This window comes from Pelobates fuscus, chromosome 1 (genome assembly GCF_036172605.1).
Source record: "Pelobates fuscus isolate aPelFus1 chromosome 1, aPelFus1.pri, whole genome shotgun sequence".
Lineage (NCBI taxonomy): Eukaryota > Metazoa > Chordata > Amphibia > Anura > Pelobatidae > Pelobates > Pelobates fuscus.
Genome location: NC_086317.1, coordinates 832,021 through 855,343, shown reverse-complemented (window position 1 = coordinate 855,343; position 23,323 = coordinate 832,021). Strand labels below are relative to the sequence as shown.

At 46.7% G+C, this 23,323-nt stretch overlaps 2 protein-coding genes across 5 annotated transcripts in view; one reads left to right on the top strand and one right to left on the bottom strand.

Moving 5' to 3' along the window:
• WDR4 (WD repeat domain 4) overlaps positions 1-9,966 on the top strand; it is a 40,086-nt gene extending 30,120 nt beyond the window's left edge. The window contains exons 8-11 of the mRNA XM_063445526.1: positions 3,947-4,011; positions 5,628-5,808; positions 6,093-6,162; positions 9,545-9,966. Of these exons, the coding sequence (XP_063301596.1) occupies positions 3,947-4,011; positions 5,628-5,808; positions 6,093-6,162; positions 9,545-9,708 (480 nt within the window). The 3' untranslated portion in view covers positions 9,709-9,966. The remainder of the gene's footprint in view (positions 1-3,946; positions 4,012-5,627; positions 5,809-6,092; positions 6,163-9,544) is intronic.
• Positions 9,967-11,670: 1,704 nt separating this feature from the next.
• The window catches only part of LOC134601104 (high affinity cGMP-specific 3',5'-cyclic phosphodiesterase 9A-like), a 99,608-nt gene continuing 87,955 nt past the window's right edge, over positions 11,671-23,323 (bottom strand). For 3 of the 4 annotated variants that reach the window (XM_063445538.1, XM_063445550.1, XM_063445544.1), the window contains 5 exons: positions 19,894-20,004; positions 17,683-17,787; positions 15,627-15,755; positions 13,206-13,280; positions 11,671-11,845 (listed from right to left, as the gene is read on the bottom strand). In XM_063445538.1, the coding sequence (XP_063301608.1) occupies positions 11,825-11,845; positions 13,206-13,280; positions 15,627-15,755; positions 17,683-17,787; positions 19,894-20,004 (441 nt within the window). In that variant the 3' untranslated portion in view covers positions 11,671-11,824. The remainder of the gene's footprint in view (positions 11,846-13,205; positions 13,281-15,626; positions 15,756-17,682; positions 17,788-19,893; positions 20,005-23,323) is intronic. The other variant, XM_063445557.1, reaches the window with a different exon arrangement.

Below are 23,323 nucleotides of genomic sequence, written 5' to 3'. Positions count from 1 at the left end.
ACATACCATCTAGATAAAGTCTCCTTACTGAGACAATTACGGGTTACCACTAGAACACACTTTCTACACAAAACACCACAACCGACCTTACTGAACGAACTTGAACTTGCCAAAACCACTAAAATGCTCCAAACAAGGCAGGAAAACACATTGCAGCAAACTAACACAATCTAAAACTCCATATATACTCTCAGGGAGCCACACCAAACTGATCTTCAGAAGGATATTGATACTTTAGAGAGAGTTCAGAGAAGGGCTACTAAACTGGTTCATGGATTGCAGGATAAAACTTACCAGGAAAGGTTAAAGGATCTTAACATGTATAGCTTGGAGGAAAGACGAGACAGGGGGGATATGATAGAAACATTTAAATACATAAAGGGAATCAACACAGTAAAGGAGGAGACCATATTTAAACAAAGAAAAACTACCACAACAAGAGTCTTAAATTATAGGGGCAAAAGTTTAAAAATATTAGGAAGTATTACTTTACTGAGAGGGTAGTGGATGCATGGGATAGCCTTCCAGCTGAAGTGGTAGAGGTTAACACAGTAAAGGAGTTTAAGCATGCGTGGGACAGGCATAAGGCTATCCTAGCTATAAGATAAGGCCAGGGACTAAATTGGCAAAAATTGTTACATTCCCTAAACCGGGTAAGCCACCCAACAAAAGCCACAATTCATCTCCTATTTCGCTGTTTAATACAGATGTTAAGCTCCTGGCAAAAATTTATACAAATCGATTGGCCACAATAGTACACGAAGACGAGGTTTCGTTTGTGCCCTGCAGACAGGGATCCGAAAAGTCCTGGACATCTTACGAAGTCAAAACAAAACGGGGGGAGGGCGTGTAGTACTGTTGTGGAAAAAGCATTTGACAGGCTGCACTGGCCCTTCCTCATGGCTGTATTACAATGCTTTAACTTCCGCCAAAGGTTCCTCTCTTTTGTAAAATCACTATATAGCCATCCAACCGCTAGAGTGAGCAACAATGGCTTCTTTTCCAACACCTTTACTATCACGAATGGCTCAAGGCAAGGTTGTCCGTTCTCTCCTATACTGTATGTATTGGCATTGGAACCCCTGACCACTATGATTAGAACCAACTGAAATATACATGGCATCAGGGTCAATGATACAGAATATAAAGTATCCCTGTTCGTCAACGATATTCTCTTAACTATAAGCGAACCGCTTATATCCCTACCAAATCTTCTCTCCATTGTCGCAACCTATAGCAGGTGCTCTTATTACAAATTGAACATCTCCAAGCCATCGGACTAAACATCCCTACCCAAAATTTGCAGGCGCGGAGCATGCCTTTACTTACGATTGGAGATCAGACTATGTAAAATTTTTAGGTGTAGTTCACGACACAAAAACAAGGCCTCTACAAAGCCAACTACCCTAAATTACAACAGGAAATTAAAATTATACTGCAAGGATGGAAAGGTAAATTAATATCATGGATATAATTATATCCATACCACCGTCATACTTGAACGACACACAAAAACTACTCACAAACTTCATATGGAATATGAAAATCCCCAAAATGGCCGATAAAACATTACACATGTCTTTCGAACAGGGCGGCTTAAGGCTCCCAAATATTAAACAATATTATCATGCAGCTCCAATAAGTACCACAATCACTGCAAATGCGGTAGGACCTGTTCCACAGTGGACAAAAATGTAGGCTTATTGGGCACAAGGACACACGCTGGAAGCCCAGGTGTGGCTCCCTAGGGAATATAGACCATCAAGCATATCCCTTCTAGACACAACCAAAATCACTCTGTCAATATGGGACACACACAAACACCATATCGCATCTACCTTGCCCTCCCCACCTGTCCCCTCATTACATTCCGTGGTAAATGTAATCCCATATTTTAATTACAGGATTCGGTGTGCTCACGGCATCACTAGACTTACCGTATTCATCTTTGGGGAAGACAGCAAACTTCAGTCATTCTCCTCCTTACAGAGGGATAAGGGAATACCATCAACGCCATTTTTTCCCCACACATTGTTGTCTTGGTTATGAAAACCTTTTTAAAAATCAGGAGCACAATGTAAATGCGCTGAAGCTGACGGACTTCGAAAAAGCCTATATTAATCAATAGCCACAAACAAAACTCTTATCTAAAACATACTCCAGCTTAGGAGAAAACCGAATAATAAAAACATTACCTTTCATTAATGTGGCAGGACCTCTGCCTGTCCGTAAATTGCTGTGTGTAATTCATAGTGTTTTTTCCCCTCTATTTGTGTTTGTTCGTATGTTTTTACTTGCGCTCCATACGAACAGTTTCTAATTCAATGCATCTCTATGAGGAGGCCCTGATTGGGCAAAACTGCATTTGGCCCCGCCCCGTGCCGATTTTAACCAATCCAATGCTTTCCCTATGGGAAAGCATTGGATTGGCTAAAATCGGGCATTTTGGTGATGTCACAAAGGGGACGATGCCAGCGCCGGCTGACCCACGTGGCGCTGGCAATAAGGGGATTTAAACTCTTATAGGGGGGCTAAGAGGGGACAAGCCACCTAAATGGTCAGGAATACATGTTTGTGTTCCTGGCCCTATAGTGATCCTTTAAGGCATTTTTTTTTTTTGGCCTGTGCTAGCCTTTGAGTTTGACATGTTTGTGCTCCTGACCCTATAGTGATCCTTTAAGGCATTTTTTTTTTTTTTGGCCTGTGCTAGCCTTTGAGTTTGACATGTTTGTGATCCTGACCCTATAGTGATCCTTTAAGGCATTTTTTTTTTTTTTGGCCTGTGCTAGCCTTTGAGTTTGACATGTTTGTGCTCCTGACCCTATAGTGATCCTTTAAGGCATTTTTTTTTTTTGGCCTGTGCTAGCCTTTGAGTTTGACATGTTTGTGCTCCTGACCCTATAGTGATCCTTTAAGGCATTTTTTTTTTTTTGGCCTGTGCTAGCCTTTGAGTTTGACATGTTTGTGCTCCTGACCCTATAGTGATCCTTTAAGGCATTTTTTTTTTTTTTGGCCTGTGCTAGCCTTTGAGTTTGACATGTTTGTGCTCCTGACCCTATAGTGATCCTTTAAGGCATTTTTTTTTTTTTTTGGCCTGTGCTAGCCTTTCAGTTTGACATGTTTGTGCTCCTGACCCTATAGTGATCCTTTAAGGCATTTTTTTTTTTTTTTGGCCTGTGCTAGCCTTTGAGTTTGACATGCTTGCACTAAAAGCTGAGATGGTCTAGACCCTATGGTTTTAACCAATTACCCAATCTAAAGGGTAAATCCCTTGAGCATAGCTTTGACATACCACATCCACAAGACTTGGTGCTTACATACCCCCCTCCCCTTATAAAATAAAACCCTGCGTGGTACACAACACCCTGGATATTTCTCATGGACTATGACTCCACTAGATAGCAATAACCTTCTAAATGTACAAAGTGCATTGATGTATCTTTACTGCAATGTTTACACCAAAAATGAAAAATGACTCTGTTTAACCTTATCAATTGTGAGCTTGTTAAAATGCTAAATAAAAAAAATAGAAGTATATTCTTTTCACACCGTTGAATTGTTATAAATGGAGTATGGCAAGCACAAGATCATTATTTATCTGTAATTAATAATGCTATCAAGTAGAGCACACTGGTGTAAGTGCAGTATCATTTCCAAATAAATAAAAACACTTCCTATTTAACCTCTTAATGACACAACTTCTGGAATAAAAGGGAATCATGACGGAATATTTCCGTCATGTGTCCTTAACAGCTGGAGGACAGGAACAAGACTGCTGCTATTAGGAGGAGGATCCTTCATATACATTAATTGAATTGAATTATTCCCTCCTATCTGCTGAGAGGGAGGAGTTTAAACCATGTGTGATGCTGGCATGGAATAAACCAGGAATAATGTGTTTATATATAATGTACTATAACTTAATTCATTACCCTTGTTTCTGCAGAGATTTGCCATTTCCAGAATGGCTTGTTGCACGCGAGGGCGCACTGTGGCGGTCCTGTGTGAAGGGTAAGTTACAATATAGTACTGCTTGCTGCGTGTTGGGTGGGAGATGGAGATATACATGTAAAGGTTATATGGGACATCCTGGCTAAATGATCAAGGGTTGTGTTAACACAGTAGGGTTCAATCCCTCTCCTACAACATCTTTGCCTATTATAGGACAGGCACTCTATTTGACTTCAGTTCTTCCAAGGTAACGTTAGTGTGACAAAATGCCTTTTGTCACTGGACTGTTAGGTGACAAGCTGCCCTTTGCCCCCGGCTGTTGGGGGAGCCTGATTGCCAGCCTCCTTCCTCATGACTATGGCCCTGGGATGTATTGCCATTTAAAAATACTTTTTTGGGGCTTATTGGCTTCTAAAGACTTTGTGCCCATTTGAATCCATGGGAAGGTGTGTTTCTTCCCCTCCCCCGTTTTCTGTCTATTGTTCTCCAGCAGGACGTTGTCCCAGGCACACTGCCAAACCAGTTGGAACTGACTGCTTTTGTCCCTCCTTGGTCTCTCAACAGCCCTTGCTATGCTTTACCCCATGGCAAATTTACTCTGTTCATGGGATCTGAGCGCTGTTCACCTAGATTGGGCGCTCAGATCCGAGCTATCTGGGGATATGTTAAATGTGGGGGTTCTGTGTAATATAATCAGAATTATGTAATTTTTATGTACTTTTACGTATTTTTGCTGCTAGTGTAAAATGTAGATATTTTTGGTACCTGGAGATAATTGAGTTTACTGCAGTGCCTTAAGCCAATTATCTCCAGGATGGAGAGGAGGGATTATATTGTGTACGTGGGAGTGTTATTATGTTAATTAGTGTTCCCACTGGTTTGTGTCCCTTTTGTCACAGTTTACCACCAGGTCCAGGGGGTGTGCCTCTGGCCTGAAAACTTGTATATAAGGAGTAATAAACGCTCATTGGAGTCAGATCATCTTGTACCTTCATGAAGTTTTGGCTCTTGTTTGGGGGATTGGAGAACTACACTCTGGGCATTGCTATAATCACTATACTCCCCAGGGAATGATCACTAAGCTCTGCTAAGAGCTTGTTCCTGTTCCTGCTCTCTGGAATTCGGAGAGGTTGACCTACTGGAAGCTGGACCCTGGTCTTGGGTCCAGAGTGGGTGGAGACGGCGAGACCCCAACCAAGCTGCGGCGGTTCGTGGGAGTCTACAGTGGTTATGGTGGAGTGCTTGGAGTCCTCGGGAAGCACTAGGAGCATCCATCACCGGAAGGTACCCAGTCGGGATGCAAGCGGTTCCGTTACAATTAGTTTCCAGAGTAAACTCTCTGAGGCCACAGACTGCACTCATGGTATCCGTGCATTATTACTCGTTCGTTACGGACAATAATTGGATGACCTCGCCATCTGTGCAGTACGGTTTTCTAAAGTGTGATCTGTCAGTTAAAACAGACACAGGACCCCAATAGCCTTTCTAGACAGAGGGGGAGATGACATGTGAAAAGGCCTGCTCTATACACTACGCAGTGTTATTGGAATGTGTGAGCCATTCTGCTATGTGGACATTTAATTTTGTATAATCTGCCACCACACACGAGGTCTTTTTTACATTTTTTGGCACTTACCATGTGACCTTGTTTAATCTCTAGTTATGTCTCGTTGCAGCATTCCTGGTATATACCTGTTCTCTGTTTCTGCTGCCCCGCGCCTGGTACACACGCAGTATTTATCTCTCTCGTCCACCCCCTTGGATTTGGATTTTGATGACTCTGCCTCTCTTTGGGTGTTAAGCAGTGACGCAAACAAGCCTCTCGTGCAGTACAGACAGACCGACCTTCACTGGCAGGTGAGCACCTTCCATTCCTATTATATTCCAGCAGGATTAGCCAGGATCGGGACATCTGAGAAAGCTTGGGGACCATTTTTAGACAAATGTTGAGTGCTGGCGGGAGTGCCGCTGCATCCAGGCAGGGAGTTTTGAGGCTGGGGGTGACATGCTCTGACCAAGGGCAGACTTGAAAGACTGGGGGAGGTTACACGTCATCCATGTGTTAGACACTTACTGATGGGAACAGTGCCTGGGCAAGATTCATACGGTATGTCTAACATTATGGCTGGTTCTATTTTCAGCCTGTACAAGAAAATGGCTCCTTTCAGAGTTTTTCAGAGGCCATAAGAAAAAACTGGGACCTTCTGCAAGGTAAGCTAGGGCTTTTGGGCCTCTCTTCTTCCCTAGCTCATAATTATAGCATCAGGCTGGCCCCTCCCATCCAACTCCTCTCATTGCTCCTGTCATCAGGCTGGCCCCTCCCATCCAACTCCTCTCATTGCGCCTATCAGGCTGGCCCCTCCCATCCAACTCCTCTCATTGCTCCTGTCATCAGGCTGGCCCCTCCCATCCAACTCCTCTCATTGCTCCTGTCATCAGGCTGGCTCCTCCCACCCAACTCCTCTCATTGCTCCTGTCATCAGGCTGGCCCCTCCCATCCAACCCCTTTTATTGCTCCTGTCATCAGGCTGGCCCCTCCCATCCAACTCCTCTCATTGCTCCTGTCATCAGGCTGGCCCCTCCCATCCAACTCCTCTCATTGCTCCTGTCATCAGGCTGGCTCCTCCCACCCAACTCCTCTCATTGCTCCTGTCATCAGGCTGGCCCCTCCCATCCAACCCCTTTTATTGCTCCTGTCATCAGGCTGGCCCCTCCCATCCAACTCCTCTCATTGCTCCTGTCATCAGGCTGGCCCCTCCCATCCCACTCCTCTCATTGCTCCTGTCATCAGGCTGGCCCCTCCCATCCAACTCCTCTCATTGCTCCTGTCATCAGGCTGGCCCCTCCCATCCAACTCCTCTCATTGCTCCTGTCATCAGGCTGGCCCCTCCCATCCAACTCCTCTCATTGCTCCTGTCATCAGGCTGGCCCCTCCCATCCAACTCCTCTCATTGCACCTGTCATCAGGCTGGCCCCTCCCATCCAACTCCTCTCATTGCTCCTGTCATCAGGCTGGCCCCTCCCATCCAACTCCTCTCATTGCGCCTGTCATCAGGCTGGCCCCTCCCATCCAACTCCTCTCATTGCTCCTGTCATCAGGCTGGCCCCTCCCATCCAACTCCTCTCATTGCACCTGTCATCAGGCTGGCCCCTCCCATCCAACTCCTCTCATTGCACCTGTCATCAGGCTGGCCCCTCCCATCCAACTCCTCTCATTGCTCCTGTCATCAGGCTGGCTCCTCCCATCCAACTCCTCTCATTGCTCCTGTCATCAGGCTGGCCCCTCCCATCCAACCCCTTTTATTGCTCCTGTCATCAGGCTGGCCCCTCCCATCCAACTCCTCTCATTGCTCCTGTCATCAGACTGGCTACTCCCACCCAACTCCTCTCATTGCTCCTGTCATCAGGCTGGCCCCTCCCATCCAACCCCTTTTATTGCTCCTGTCATCAGGCTGGCCCCTCCCATCCAACTCCTCTCATTGCTCCTGTCATCAGGCTGGCCCCTCCCATCCAACCCCTTTTATTGCTCCTGTCATCAGGCTGGCTACTCCCACCCAACTCCTCTCATTGCTCCTGTCATCAGGCTGGCCCCTCCCATCCAACCCCTTTTATTGCTCCTGTCATCAGGCTGGCCCCTCCCATCCAACTCCTCATTGCTCCTGTCATCAGGCTGGCTCCTCCCATCCAACTCCTCTCATTGCTCCTGTCATCAGGCTGGCTCCTCCCATCCAACTCCTCTCATTGCTCCTGTCATCAGGCTGGCCCCTCCCATCCAACCCCTCTCATTGCTCCTGTCATCAGGCTGGCCCCTCCTATCCAACTCCTCTTATTGCTCCTGTCATCAGGCTGGCCCCTACCATCCAACCCCTCTCATTGCTCCTGTCATCAGGCTGGCCCCTCCCATCCAACTCCTCTCATTGCTCCTGTCATCAGGCTGGCCCCTCCCATCCAACCCCTCTCATTGCTCCTGTCATCAGGCTGGCCCCTCCCATCCAACTCCTCTCATTGCTCCTGTCATCAGGCTGGCCCCTCCCATCCAACTCCTCTCATTGCTCCTGTCATCAGGCTGGCTCCTCCCATCCAACTCCTCTCATTGCTCCTGTCATCAGGCTGGCCCCTACCATCCAACCCCTCTCATTGCTCCTGTCATCAGGCTGGCCCCTCCCATCCAACCCCTCTCATTGCTCCTGTCATCAGGCTGGCCCCTCCTATCCAACTCCTCTTATTGCTCCTGTCATCAGGCTGGCCCCTACCATCCAACCCCTCTCATTGCTCCTGTCATCAGGCTGGCCCCTCCCATCCAACTCCTCTCATTGCTCCTGTCATCAGGCTGGCTCCTCCCATCCAACTCCTCTCATTGCTCCTGTCATCAGGCTGGCCCCTACCATCCAACCCCTCTCATTGCTCCTGTCATCAGGCTGGCCCCTCCCATCCAACCCCTCTCATTGCTCCTGTCATCAGGCTGGCCCCTCCTATCCAACTCCTCTTATTGCTCCTGTCATCAGGCTGGCCCCTACCATCCAACCCCTCTCATTGCTCCTGTCATCAGGCTGGCCCCTCCCATCCAACTCCTCTCATTGCTCCTGTCATCAGGCTGGCCCCTCCCATCCAACCCCTCTCATTGCTCCTGTCATCAGGCTGGCCCCTCCCATCCAACTCCTCTCATTGCTCCTGTCATCAGGCTGGCCCCTACCATCCAACCCCTTTTATTGCTCCTGTCATCAGGCTGGCCCCTCCTATCCAACTCCTCTTATTGCTCCTGTCATCAGGCTGGCCCCTCCCATCCAACTCCTCTCATTGCTCCTGTCATCAGGCTGGCTCCTCCCACCCAACTCCTCTCATTGCTCCTGTCATCAGGCTGGCCCCTCCCATCCAACCCCTTTTATTGCTCCTGTCATCAGGCTGGCCCCTCCTATCCAACTCCTCTTATTGCTCCTGTCATCAGGCTGGCCCCTACCATCCAACCCCTCTCATTGCTCCTGTCATCAGGCTGGCCCCTCCCATCCAACTCCTCTCATTGCTCCTGTCATCAGGCTGGCCCCTCCCATCCAACCCCTCTCATTGCTCCTGTCATCAGGCTGGCCCCTCCTATCCAACTCCTCTTATTGCTCCTGTCATCAGGCTGGCCCCTCCCATCCAACTCCTCTCATTGCTCCTGTCATCAGGCTGGCCCCTACCATCCAACCCCTTTTATTGCTCCTGTCATCAGGCTGGCCCCTCCCATCCAACTCCTCTCATTGCTTCTGTGGACAGGCTAGCTTCTCTCATTGCTTCCATGTTCTGATCTCTCCCCACTTGTCCACCTCCTACCATAAAAGCTGCATAGCAGAAGCTGAGCGTTCTCATGGCTGTTGCAGAGTGAGGGCAGAGGTGGTGGTGCTCTGTGAATAGATATGACCATCTCACAATGGAATGGTGCGTGCATCCATTCTGACCCCCAATCATGGAGGAAGTGAGAGGCAGGTCTTCCTCTCGCATGCGTGCAGTATGGGGCATTCTGTATAAAGTGTGACTAAAATATATGTTCCGGCAAACTTAAAAAAACAAAACCCCTTTTTAAAATTCTTTACTTTTTTTAATAATCTCTCTGCAGGATCTGCGACCCCTGAAAATCGTTTCAAGGGTTTGTATAAAGTGATGTGTGATAATATGGCTTCTTATCTACGCAAGAAAGAAGCACGGCTTGAAACGGAAAAACGCAAGACCACTTCCGATCATCCAGATCTGGCCAGTAAACTGCGTAAAACTGAACGGTAGTTTTAAAGTGATTCTCAGCGTGATGGCACCGGACTCCAGTACAGAGGAAGTCGGTCAGGATTCTTTGAATGTTTATCATTTCTAATTGTTTTTAATGACCAGAGAATGGCTCTAGTAAGAAGACTGGGAATGTTCTTCAATGAGGACAGTGGTGGAATCTGCTTATTGTAAATAGTGCCTGGATTTATCATGTTATGGAATATCTGCATTTTGTGTGTTTCTCAGTAAATTGTCACTTTTTGGGCTGAGAGCCCTTTACTTACTTATTTTACTGTGTAAGATCTACTTCTACTTTCTCTTATAACACACACTCATTGTGTGAGGATGACTATGGCGGGAATGTTACTGCCTGTGAGTCCAATATTAGGGTTTTATTCACCATCTGTTGTGAAATTTAAAGGGACACTCCAGGCACCCAGACCACTTCTGCTCATTGAAGTGGTCTGGGTGCCAACTCCCACCAGCCTTAACCCTGCAAGTGTAATTATTGCAGTTTTCATAAATTATATAATTACCTTGCAGGTTTAACTCCTCCTCTAGTGACTGTCTACTAGACCGCTACTAGAGGGCACTTCCATGTTTATAGCACATGAAAGGTGTGCTATAACGTCGCTGGACGTCCTCACGCTATGTGAGGACCTCCAGTGTCGCTGAAATCCCCATAGGAAAGGATTGAAAGCATTTTTTTTTTTTTTATGTGCATTAGGTTTCCCCCGCCGGCGGCCGCACATGCTCAATAGGTTTCCCCCACTGGATGAAGGTGCGGGAGGAGCGTGGGCGGACCCTGACTCAGCGCCGAGGGACATCGGATACAGGTGTTAAGACCTTCAGTGGTTATGGTACTGAGGTCTTCTATTCCTTTCCCAATAGCTAAGCATAAGTGATTATAACTGCAGTTAGGGTGTAGGAATAGTGTAGATGAATGCAGCTTCCAAGACGCTTTTCACCAGCAAATAAAATATTCCCCAAGCATGAGCCTAGACTTCATGAAGGGTACAACAGGAATAATCTTTATTGACGCCACACTGGCTTTTATGGAAATCCTCCTGCAAAAGGAACAACCAATCATAATACAGTTTTACAGTAAAACCCTCCCTTCCTCTGCCTTGGAGATTCTGAGATAAGTTAAGGAATAACCCAATTATCTCCAGGCAGAGGACACACAATTTCCCCAAAACTTGGATCACCCCTTTATACACAAGGTATCCTCACAAATGTCCCCTGATAGCCCTGATCTGGGAGACCAACATATTTAAATTTCACCCAGATCGGTTCGGGGGTTCTCAAAGTATGGAAGTCTTAGTTCACCGACCGCACACGAGGCTCCTGTCCAAAAACAGTTACACAAATTCAGTGTGTGCGGTCGGTCAATTCAGAGAACAGCATAAAAACGAATAAAAGCACGAATGGAGCCTCCAGGCTCATAGGAGCGATTGCTCCCCGTGTTCGTATGAACCAAACTACTGAATGGCGCTCTCCTAGCTGTTCGGCAACAAAAGGAAGCAGGCGTTTGCATGCTTCAGCGGTGGTTCGGGAAGTCGAGTGTCCGATTTTAGTTCCAGACACTTGACGACCAAGTCCTGCTGCCTCCTTTCGTGAAAACAAGATGGCTGCCGTTTTCTCTTCCACGTGGCATTCGCATTTACGAACGGCATCCGCCCAGAGAGCGCTTAATAGACTGTTCCCTTTGAAGGTAATTAGCCAGGAGGGTGGTCGGTGTTCGGTAGTTTAATCTACCGAACCAATAAATCCCAAATAAACGAATACAGTGGAAAGTCACGCATAAAAGAAGAAAATGCCGAAAATACGTCTTATTTTCTGCACAACAGGTAAGTCACTGAAGGGGTTTTAACCGTTCAGCAACATGGGATGGGGGGTGACCTGCAGTGCCAGGAAAACAGTTTGTTTTTCTGGCACTGGAGAGTCCCTTTAAGACACCGAGAAAGAAACCGAAATATCATGTGGAATAAAACAGGACACACTTTTATTCTTACATTCAAAACTATTAAAATAATATTTTACAAATCAATGAGAGAGAATCCAAACACCATGGTGATTTCCAGGCCCCACTGTTCATGGCCGTAACCACATTGTGTGGACAACAGACTCGGTGACATCATAAGGCCGCCTTCTGAGCCTGGAAAATACTAAGTGTTAGTACAGACGAGAACTTCCAATTCCCCTCCATCCCATTTACTCACTGTCGCACTCTGCCCTCATTCCTCCCCCATTGGCTCGCTCTTTCACCTTCTTCCTCACCCGTTAGCTTGCTCTATCTTCCTCCCCAATTGGCTCACTCTATTCCCTTCCTTCCTCTCCCGTTTACTTGCTCTATCTTCCTCCCCCATTGGCTCGCTCTTTCACCTTCTTCCTCACCCGTTAGCTTGCTCTATCCTCTCTTACCTCTGACCTTCCTCATTGCTTACTCTATCTCCTACCTAATCTATGGCTGGTCTGTGCTCTTCTACCTAATCTATGGCTTGCTCTATCCTCTCTTACCTCTGACCTTCCTCATTGCTTACTCTATCTCCTACCTAATCTATGGCTGGTCTGTGCTCTTCTACCTAATCTATGGCTTGCTCTATCCTCTCTTACCTCTGACCTTCCTCATTGCTTACTCTATCTCCTACCTAATCTATGGCTGGTCTGTGCTCTTCTACCTAATCTATGGCTTGCTCTATCCTCTCTTACCTCTGACCTTCCTCATTGCTTACTCTATCTCCTACCTAATCTATTGCTGGTCTGTGCTCTTCTACCTAATCTATGGCTTGCTCTATCCTCTCTTACCTCTGACCTTCCTCATTGCTTACTCTATCTCCTACCTAATCTATTGCTGGTCTGTGCTCTTCTACCTAATCTATGGCTTGCTCTATCCTCTATCTTACCTCTGACCTTCCTCATTGCTTACTCTATCTCCTACCTAATCTATTGCTGGTCTGTGCTCTTCTACCTAATCTATGGCTTGCTCTATCCTCTATCTTACCTCTGACCTTCCTCATTGCTTACTCTATCTCCTACCTAATCTATTGCTGGTCTGTGCTCTTCTACCTAATCTATGGCTTGCTCTATCCTCTCTTACCTTCCCAAAGGGCTCATTATTTCCTCTTCTCCCTTCCTTTGTGACTTTTTCTTTGCTTCCCACCTCCTTCATGGCTGCTCTAGGCTCTTCTACCATCCCCGTGTCTCACTCCTTCCTATTCTGCTTGTCCTCACTTCCTGATATTTATTTATCTTCTTTGTCCCATTTTAGCGATAGTTATTACTCAAGCTCCTTCTTTCCCTCAGCTTGTCAGTTTCATGTTTTATTTTATTTTTTTCTGTTTTAAACCTTCTCTAAAGCCTTCATTATGTTATCTTTGACTTACCTTTCCTCATTTTACTATTCTTTTTATTTTCTGATCATACATTGCCTCTAGGTCTCCCTTTATTCTCCATCCTCCTAATGCTCTTTGCTATTTCTCCCCCTTTTCCTCTTTCCAGTTTTGCTCCATTATTACCTCCATTTGCTCTTGGTAACGTTGCTTTGCTTCTGATAACGGTTCCATCATCAGGGTGTTCAGCTGTGGTAAGATCTGAGATCAGAATATTAGGTGTTAGCATGTTGATATATTAACCTCACAAAATGTACAGGTAGGGTGAAAATAGGACAAAAGGAGAGAGAATAGGGATCTGTCACCTCAAGCTTACCTTTATCCTATTGTTTCCTCTTATCTTCCTCTTTCAGTCTGTTCATCTTTTTTTCATTTCTGACCCATTTCTTAAAACACAAGACAAAGTAGGGACTATATATTTTTCCATGAAAGCCCCTACTTTGTCCTTTGTTTTAAGGGATCTCAGAAAAGAACAGATTCTGAAAGAGGAAGAGATGTGGAAATAATAGTAGAAACACTAGTTTGATGTGACAAATCCACTTTAACCCCTTAAGAACACATGACATGTCTGACACGTCATGATTCCCTTTTATTCCAGAAGTTTGGTCCTTAAGGGGTCAAACACAACGTATTGATACTCCTGGAACAAAAAAATTAAATACACAGCTTAGCCTCACCATTAAAACCACCTGCCTAATATCGTATAGCTCCACCTCATGCTGCCAAAACAGCTTTATACGTTGTGGTATGGAATCCACAAGACCCCTGAATGTGTACTGTAGTATCTGGCACCAAGACATAAGCGGAAGATCCTTTAAGTCCTGCAAGTTGCGAGATGGGGCCTCCATTGATTGGATTTATTGTTCCAGCACATCCCACAAATGTTTAATCGAAATGAGATCAGGGGAATGTGGAGGTCATTGCAGCATCATGAACACTTTGTCATGTTCCTCAAACCATTCCTGAACAATTTTTACAGTGTGACAGGGCACATTATCCTGCTGAAAGTTGCCACAGCCAACCGGGCTGGTTATTCCCTTCCTTTATAGGTCAGACCCATTTCCCCTAGTAACTGGATGACACGCAGTTCCAGGGTACAACCATTAAAAATCTTTATTTGGGCACACCGCTTTTTATGCACAGACCCCCCCCCCCCCCACAAGGGGGTCTCCATCCAATACAAAGCAGTTCCCGGGCAGAAGGGGGCTGGGTTACAGATAACCATTTCCCGCTCTGGGAGATACTAACAGGACACACATGAAAACACATTACATACAGGGGGGTGAACTTTGGGGCTCGGTGCCCCGGTACGGGGATGGGTTACTGGGTTGAAATGTATATGGATAAATAGCCCCGGGTCCCACCTGCGAACCCTGCAAAAAGTGGACGATTGGATGTACAGAGCCCAAAATATCAGCATCCAAAGTCTGGGGCTAGAGGCTCTGTACATCCCTGAAATTGTGTCTGATGTCATTCTGTCTCCAGGTTCTGAACTCACACTGTCCCCATGCTCCTTGTCTGATGTCATTCTGTCTCCAGGTTGTGATCTCACACTGTCCCCACGCTCTGTGTCTGATGTCATTCTGTCTCCAGGATCTGAACTCACACTGTCCCCATGCTCCTTGTCTGATGTCATTCTGTCTCCAGGCTCCAGATTGTGACCTCACACTGTCCCCATGCTCTGCGTCTGATGTAATTTTGTCTCCAGGTTGTGACCTCACACTGTCCCCATGCTCTGCGTCTGATGTCATTCTGTGTCCCCATGCTCTGCGTCTGATGTCATTCTGTCTCCAGATTCTGACCTCACACTGTCCCCATGCTCTGTGTCTGTCATCCTGTCCCCAGGTTCTGACCTCACACTGTCCCCGATGCTCTACGTATGATGTTATCCGGTCCCCAGGTTCTGACCTTACACTGTCCCCAATGCACTAGGTATGATGTTATCCTGTCCCCACGCTCTGCGTCTGATGTCATTCTGTATCCATGTTGTGACCTCACACTGTCCCCATGCTCTGCGTCTGATGTCATTCTGTGTCCCCATGCTCTGCTTCTGATGTCATTCTGTCTCCAGATTCTGACCTCACACTGTCCCCATGCTCTGTGTCTGATGTCATTCTGTCTCCAGGTTGTGATCTCACACTGTCCCCGTGTTCTGCGTCTGATGTCATTCGTTCTCCAGGTTCTGAACTTACACTGTCCCCATGCTCTGTGTCTGATGTCATTCTGTCTCCAGGTTGTGGCCTCACACTGTCCCCACGCTCTGTGTCTGATGTCATTCTGTCTCCAGGCTCCAGTTTGTGACCTCACACTGTCCCCATGCCCTGTGTCTGATGTCATTCTGTTTCCAGGTTGTGACCTCACACTGTCCCCATGCTCTGTGTTTGATGTCATTCTGTCTCCAGGTTCTGAACTCACACGGTCCCCATGCTCCTTGTCTGATGTCATTCTGTCTCCAGGTTGTGATCTCACACTGTCCCCATGCTCTGTGTCTGATGTCATCCTGTCCCCAAGTTCTGACCTCATACTGTCCCCAATGCTCTGTCTTACCTTGCCGAGTGTCTGACACAAGGGAATAATCAGGAAGCTGATGAATGAGCTCTGGGATTCGGCTTTTGACACAATATCTCGGTCCATGTATGGGGTGACAGGGAGATCTTCAGCTTTCTCGCGGTCACTCTGAAAGGGAAGCATGTCATGTAAAATCAGGTGAAAATTTAAATAACTAATATTTATCTACCCTCCAATCAATTCCCTTTAGATAATTTGAAATAGTTATGATGTTTAATAGCAGCTTTTCAAAGGTTGCATTTTACGGCGTTAACACTTTTAGAAGTGTTTATGCTGGTAGGAATCTGGATGTGTAGTATTTCTAGCTGAAACATTGCACATGTTGAAATATTTGAACTTGTGTCAGGGGGTGTAACACGTGAATTAGGCAGCCTAGAACATTGTTCCAAAGTCTGTGCAAAAATTACGTATGATGTCAGCGTACACTGCTCCCTCCCACCCTGCTTTAATTTAAGTTTTCACCACTGTCCCTACCTCCCATTAGCCTTGTTTTTGTTTTTCAACTGTAACTTCACCGCCTTCCCTCTGTCAACCCTGTCTTTGCCCCTTTTCCAGCTCCGAGCATGCGCATGCCTGCTTAGCAAGTGAAACTGTCCAATCAAATGCTTCTCTAAAGAACTCATCCGTTCTAATGACTTTTGTCCAATCCAATGCCTCTCATAGAGAACCAGTGCTTCTCACAGAAACATTAAACCGAGCGGTGCTCTGTAAAAAGCATTGAATCCAGCAGAGCTCTGTGAGAAGCATTGAATCCAGCGGAGCTCTGTAAAAAGCATTGAATCCAGCTGAGCTCTGAGAGAAGCATTGATTCCAGTGGAGCTCTGTAAAAAGCATTGAATCCAGCGGAGCTCTCTGAGAAGCATTGAATCCAGTAGAGCTCTGTGAGAAGCATTGAATCCTGCGGAGCTCTGTGAGAAGCATTGAACCCAGCGGAGCTCTGTGAGAAGCATTGAACCCAGCGGAGCTCTGTGAGAAGCATTGAACCCAGCGCAGCTCTGTGAGAAGCATTGAACCCAGCGGAGCTCTGTGAGAAGCATTGAACCCAGCGGAGCTCTGTGAGAAGCATTGAACCCAACGGAGCTCTGTGAGAAGCATTGAACCCAACGGAGCTCTGTGAGAAGCATTGAACCCAACGGAGCTCTGTGAGAAGCATTGAACCCAGCGGAGTGCTGTGAGAAGCATTGAATCCAGCAGAGCTCTGTGAGAAGCATTGAATCCAGCGGAACTCTGTGAGAAGCATTGAACCCTGCGGAACTCTGTGAGAAGCATTGAACCCAGTGGAGCTCTGTGAGAAGCATTGAACCCAGCGGAGCTCTGTGAGAAGCATTGAACCCAGCGGAGCTCTGTGAGAAGCATTGAACCCAACGGAGCTCTGTGAGAAGCATTGAACCCAACGGAGCTCTGTGAGAAGCATTGAACCCAGCGGAGCTCTGTGAGAAGCATTGAACCCAGCGGAGCTCTGTGAGAAGCATTGAACCCAGCGGAGCTCTGTGAGAAGCATTGAACCCAGCGGAGCTCTGTGAGAAGCATTGAACCCAACGGAGCTCTGTGAGAAGCATTGAACCCAGCGGAGCTCTGTGAGATTCATTGAATCCAGCGGAGCTCTGTGAGAAGCATTGAATCCAGCAGAGCTCTGTGAGAAGCATTGAATCCAGCAGAGCTCTGTGAGAAGCATTGAATCCAGAGGTGCTCTGTGAGAAGCATTGAATCCTGCGGAGCTCTGTGAGAGGCATTGAACCCAACGGAGCTCTGTGAGAAGCATTGAATCCAGCGGAGCTCTGTGAGAAGCATTGAATCCAGCGGAGCTCTGTGAGAAGCATTGAATCCAGCGGAGCTCTGTGAGAAGCATTGAACCCAACGGAGCTCTGTGAGGTTTCTCAGAAAGGGCAAAGTTTTTAAATTGTCAGAGACCAATACCACTGTGAATTAAAACCATTCTTTTTGATGAAGTAGCGTTGATGTTTACAATGTCGCTTTGTCCACATTTTGAAGAAACACACCTAAGGAAACATAAAACATAAAACTGACACTGTACCTGAATAAAGTACTCTTCAAATAACGCGTCTGCCCAAATATCTGCCTGATCTGCAGGTCGAGCCTCATTAGAAATGTCACAGAATTTGATCAAACTCTTCTTCAGCTTTGAATTGTAACAAAATAAATGTGTTACAACCACATATATTGACTAAAACAATAAACTTTTATAGTTATAGGACGAGGGGTCCTGTAATAGACCAGGGATAGGTACAGTTATAGAGTGAGAGGTCCTGTAATAGACCAGCGATAGGTACAGTTATAGGATGAGGGGTCCTGTAATAGACCAGTGATAGGTACAGTTATAAGGTGAGGGGTCCTGTAATAGACCAGTGATAGGTACAGTTATAGGGTGAGGGGTCCTGTAATAGACCAGGGATAGGTACAGTTATAGAGTGAGAGGTCCTGTAATAGACCAGCGATAGGTACAGTTATAGGATGAGGGGTCCTGTAATAGACCAGTGATAGGTACAGTTATAAGGTGAGGGGTCCTGTAATAGACCAGTGATAGGTACAGTTATAGGGTGAGGGGTCCTGTAATAGACCAGTGATAGGTACAGTTATAGGGTGAGGGGTCCTGTAATAGACCAGTGATAGATACATTTATAGGGTGAGGGGTCCTGTAATAGAGCAGTGATAGGTACAGTTATAGGGTGAGGGGTCCTGTAATAGACCAGCGATGGGTACAGTTATAAGGTGAGGGGTCCTGTAATAGACCAGTGATAGGTACAGTTATAGGGTGAGGGGTCCTGTAATAGACCAGTGATAGGTACAGTTATAGGGTGAGGGGTCCTGTAATAGACCAGTGATAGATACATTTATAGGGTGAGGGGTCCTGTAATAGAGCAGTGATAGGTACAGTTATAGGGTGAGGGGTCCTGTAATAGACCAGCGATAGGTACAGTTATAAGGTGAGGGGTCCTGTAATAGACCAGTGATAGGTACAGTTATAGGGTGAGGGGTCCTGTAATAGACCAGTGATAGGTACAGTTATAGGGTGAGGGGTCCTGTAATAGACCAGTGATAGATACATTTATAGGGTGAGGGGTCCTGTAATAGAGCAGTGATAGGTACAGTTATAGGGTGAGGGGTCCTGTAATAGACCAGCGATGGGTACAGTTATAGGGTGAGGGGTCCTGTAATAGACCAGTGATAGGTACAGTTATAGGGTGAGGGGTCCTGTAATAGACCAGTGATAGGTACAGTTATAGGGTGAGGGGTCCTGTAATAGACCAGTGATAGATACATTTATAGGGTGAGGGGTCCTGTAATAGAGCAGTGATAGGTACAGTTATAGGGTGAGGGGAAATGTAATAGACCAGTGATAGGTACAGTTATAGGGTGAGGGGTCCTGTAATAGACCAGTGATAGGTACAGTTATAGGGTGAGGGGTCCTGTAATAGAGCAGTGATAGGTACAGTTATAGGGTGAGGGGTCCTGTAATAGAGCAGTGATAGGTACAGTTATAGGGTGAGGGGTCCTGTAATAGACCAGTGATAGGTACAGTTATAGGGTGAGGGGTCCTGTAATAGACCAGTGATAGGTACAGTTATAGGGTGAGGGGTCCTGTAATAGACCAGCGATAGGTACAGTTATAGAGTGAGAGGTCCTGTAATAGACCAGTGATAGGTACAGTTATAGAGTGAGAGGTCCTGTAATAGACCAGTGATAGATACATTTATAGGGTAAGGGGTCCTGTAATAGAGCAGTGATAGGTACAGTTATAGGGTGAGGGGTCCTGTAATAGACCAGTGATAGGTACAGTTATAGGGTGAGGGGTCCTGTAATAGACCAGTGATAGATACATTTATAGGGTGAGGGGTCCTGTAATAGAGCAGTGATAGGTACAGTTATAGGGTGAGGGGTCCTGTAATAGAGCAGTGATAGGTACAGTTATAGGGTGAGGGGTCCTGTAATAGACCAGCGATAGGTACAGTTATAGGGTGAGGGGTCCTGTAATAGACCAGTGATAGGTACAGTTATAGGGTGAGGGGTCCTGTAATAGACCAGTGATAGGTACAGTTATAGGGTGAGGGGTCCTGTAATAGACCAGCGATAGGTACAGTTATAGGGTGAGGGGTCCTGTAATAGACCAGTGATAGGTACAGTTATAGGGTGAGGGTCCTGTAATAGAGCAGTGATATGTACAGTTATAGGCTAAGGTGTCTGTGATAGGAATACGGGATGCAGAGAAGTTGTTATAGTTATTTACCATTGTCACGTGTTCTGCGTTTGATAGGTTTAAGATCTCTGTTTGCTGTAATGTTCGCAGTATTTCAGAATGATGGGACATGTCAGTTGCTAAAATCAGATCCTTAATTGACTGTAATCAGTAAAATGGAAGTTAATTACTGTAACTATTTGTGCTAATCTCTGCACTGCCAGTAATATCCAGCTAATCCCTGCACTGCCAGTAATATCCTGCTAATCCCTGCACTGCCAGTAATATCCCTCTAATCCCTGCACTGCCAGTAATATCCTGCTAATCCCTGCACTGCCAGTAATATCCCTCTAATCCCTGCACTGCCAGTCATATCCAGCTAATCCCTACACTGCTAGTAATATCCAGCTAATTCCTGCACTGCCAGAAGTATCCAGCTAATCCCTGCACTGACAGTTATATCCAGCTAATCCCTACACTGCCAGTAATATCCAGCTAATCCCTGCACTGCCAGTAATATCCCTCTAATCCCTGCACTTTCAGTAATATCCTGCTAATCCCTGTACTGCCAGTAATATCCCGCTTATCCCCGCACTGCCAGTAATATCCAGCTAATACCTGCACTGCCAGTAATATCCCGCTAATCCCTGCACTGCCAGTAATATCCAGCTAATCCCTGCACTGTCAGTAATATCCTGCTAATCCCTGCACTGCCAGTAATATCCTGCTAATCCCTGCACTGCCAGTAATATCCCGCTAATCCCTGCACTGCCAGTAATATCCCGCTAATCCCTGCACTGCCAGTAATATCCCGCTAATCCCTGCACTGCCAGTAATATCCCGCTAATCCCTGCACTGCCAGTAATATCCCGCTAAGCCCTGCACTGCCAGTAATCTCCCGCTAATCCCTGCACTGCCAGTAATATCCCGCTAATCCCTGCACTGCCAGTAATATCCAGCTAATCCCTGCACTGCTAGTAATATCCCTCTAATCCCTGCACTGCCAGTAATATCCAGCTAATCCCTGCACTGCCAGTAATATCCCGCTAATCCCTGTACTGCCAGTAATATCCCGCTTATCCCTGCACTGCCAGTAATATCCAGCTAATACCTGCACTGCCAGTAATATCCCGCTAATCCCTGCACTGCCAGTAATATCCAGCTAATCCCTGCACTGTCAGTAATATCCTGCTAATCCCTGCACTGCCAGTAATATCCCTCTAATCCCTGCACTTTCAGTAATATCCTGCTAATCCCTGTACTGCCAGTAATATCCCGCTTATCCCTGCACTGCCAGTAATATCCAGCTAATACCTGCACTGCCAGTAATATCCCGCTAATCCCTGCACTGCCAGTAATATCCAGCTAATCCCTGCACTGTCAGTGATATCCAGCTAATCCCTGCACTGCCAGTGATATCCCGCTAATCCCTACACTGCCAGTAATATCCCTCTAATCCCTGCACTGCCAGTAATATCCAGCTAATCCCTGCACTGCCAGTAATATCCCGCTAATCCCTGCACTGCCAGTAATATCCAGCTAATCACTGCACTGCCAGTAATATCCTGCTAATCCCTGCACTGCCAGTAATATCCCGCTAATCCCTGCACTGCCAGTAATATCCCGCTATTCCATGCACTGCCAGTAATATCCCGCTATTCCATGCACTGCCAGTAATATCCCGCTATTCCATGCACTGCCAGTAATATCAGATAATCCCTGCACTGACAGTAATATCCCTCTAATCCCTGCACTGCCAGTAATATCCAGCTAATCCCTGCACTGCCAGTAATATCCCGCTAATCCCTGCACTGCCAGTAATATCCCTCTAATCCCTGCACTGCCAGTAATATCCAGCTAATCCCTGCACTGCCAGTAATATCCCGCTAATCCATGCACTGCCAGTAATATCCCGCTAATCCCTGCACTGCCAGTAATATCCCGCTAAACCCTGCACTGCCAGTAATATCCAGCTAATCCCTGCACTGCCAGTAATATCCCGCTAATCCCTGCACTGCCAGTAATATCCAGCTAATCCCTGCACTGCTAGTAATATCCAGCTAATCCCTGCACTGCCAGTAATATCCAGCTAATCCCTGCACTGCCAGTAATATCCCGCTAATCCCTGCACTTTCAGTAATATCCTGCTAATCCCTGTACTGCCAGTAATATCCCGCTTATCCCTGCACTGCCAGTAATATCCAGCTAATACCTGCACTGCCAGTAATATCCCGCTAATCCCTGCACTGCCAGTAATATCCAGCTAATCCCTGCACTGTCAGTAATATCCTGCTAATCCCTGCACTGCCAGTAATATCCAGCTAATCCCTGCACTGCCAGTAATATCCCGCTAATCCATGCACTGCCAGTAATATCCCGCTAATCCCTGCACTGCCAGTAATATCCCGCTAAACCCTGCACTGCCAGTAATATCCAGCTAATCCCTGCACTGCCAGTAATATCCCTCTAATCCCTGCACTGCCAGTAATATCCAGCTAATCCCTGCACTGCCAGTAATATCCCGCTAATCCATGCACTGCCAGTAATATCCCGCTAATCCCTGCACTGCCAGTAATATCCCGCTAAACCCTGCACTGCCAGTAATATCCAGCTAATCCCTGCACTGCCAGTAATATCCCGCTAATCCCTGCACTGCCAGTAATATCCAGCTAATCCCTGCACTGCTAGTAATATCCAGCTAATCCCTGTACTGCCAGTAATATCCCGCTTATCCCTGCACTGCCAGTAATATCCAGCTAATACCTGCACTGCCAGTAATATCCCGCTAATCCCTGCACTGCCAGTAATATCCCGCTAATCCCTGCACTGCCAGTAATATCCAGCTAATACCTGCACTGCCAGTAATATCCTGCTAATCCCTGCACTGCCAGTAATATCCAGCTAATCCCTGCACTGTCAGTGATATCCAGCTAATCCCTGCACTGCCAGTAATATCCCGCTAATCCCTACACTGCCAGTAATATCCCTCTAATCCCTGCACTGCCAGTAATATCCAGCTAATCCCTGCACTGCCAGTAATATCCAGCTAATCCCTGCACTGCCAGTAATATCCCGCTAATCCCTGCACTGCCAGTAATATCCAGCTAATCACTGCACTGCCAGTAATATCCTGCTAATCCCTGCACTGCCAGTAATATCCCGCTAATCCCTGCACTGCCAGTAATATCCCGCTATTCCATGCACTGCCAGTAATATCCCGCTATTCCATGCACTGCCAGTAATATCCCGCTATTCCATGCACTGCCAGTAATATCCCGCTATTCCATGCACTGCCAGTAATATCCCGCTATTCCATGCACTGCCAGTAATATCAGATAATCCCTGCACTGCCAGTAATATCCCTCTAATCCCTGCACTGCCAGTAATATCCAGCTAATCCCTGCACTGCCAGTAATATCCCGCTAATCCCTGCACTGCCAGTAATATCCCTCTAATCCCTGCACTGCCAGTAATATCCCGC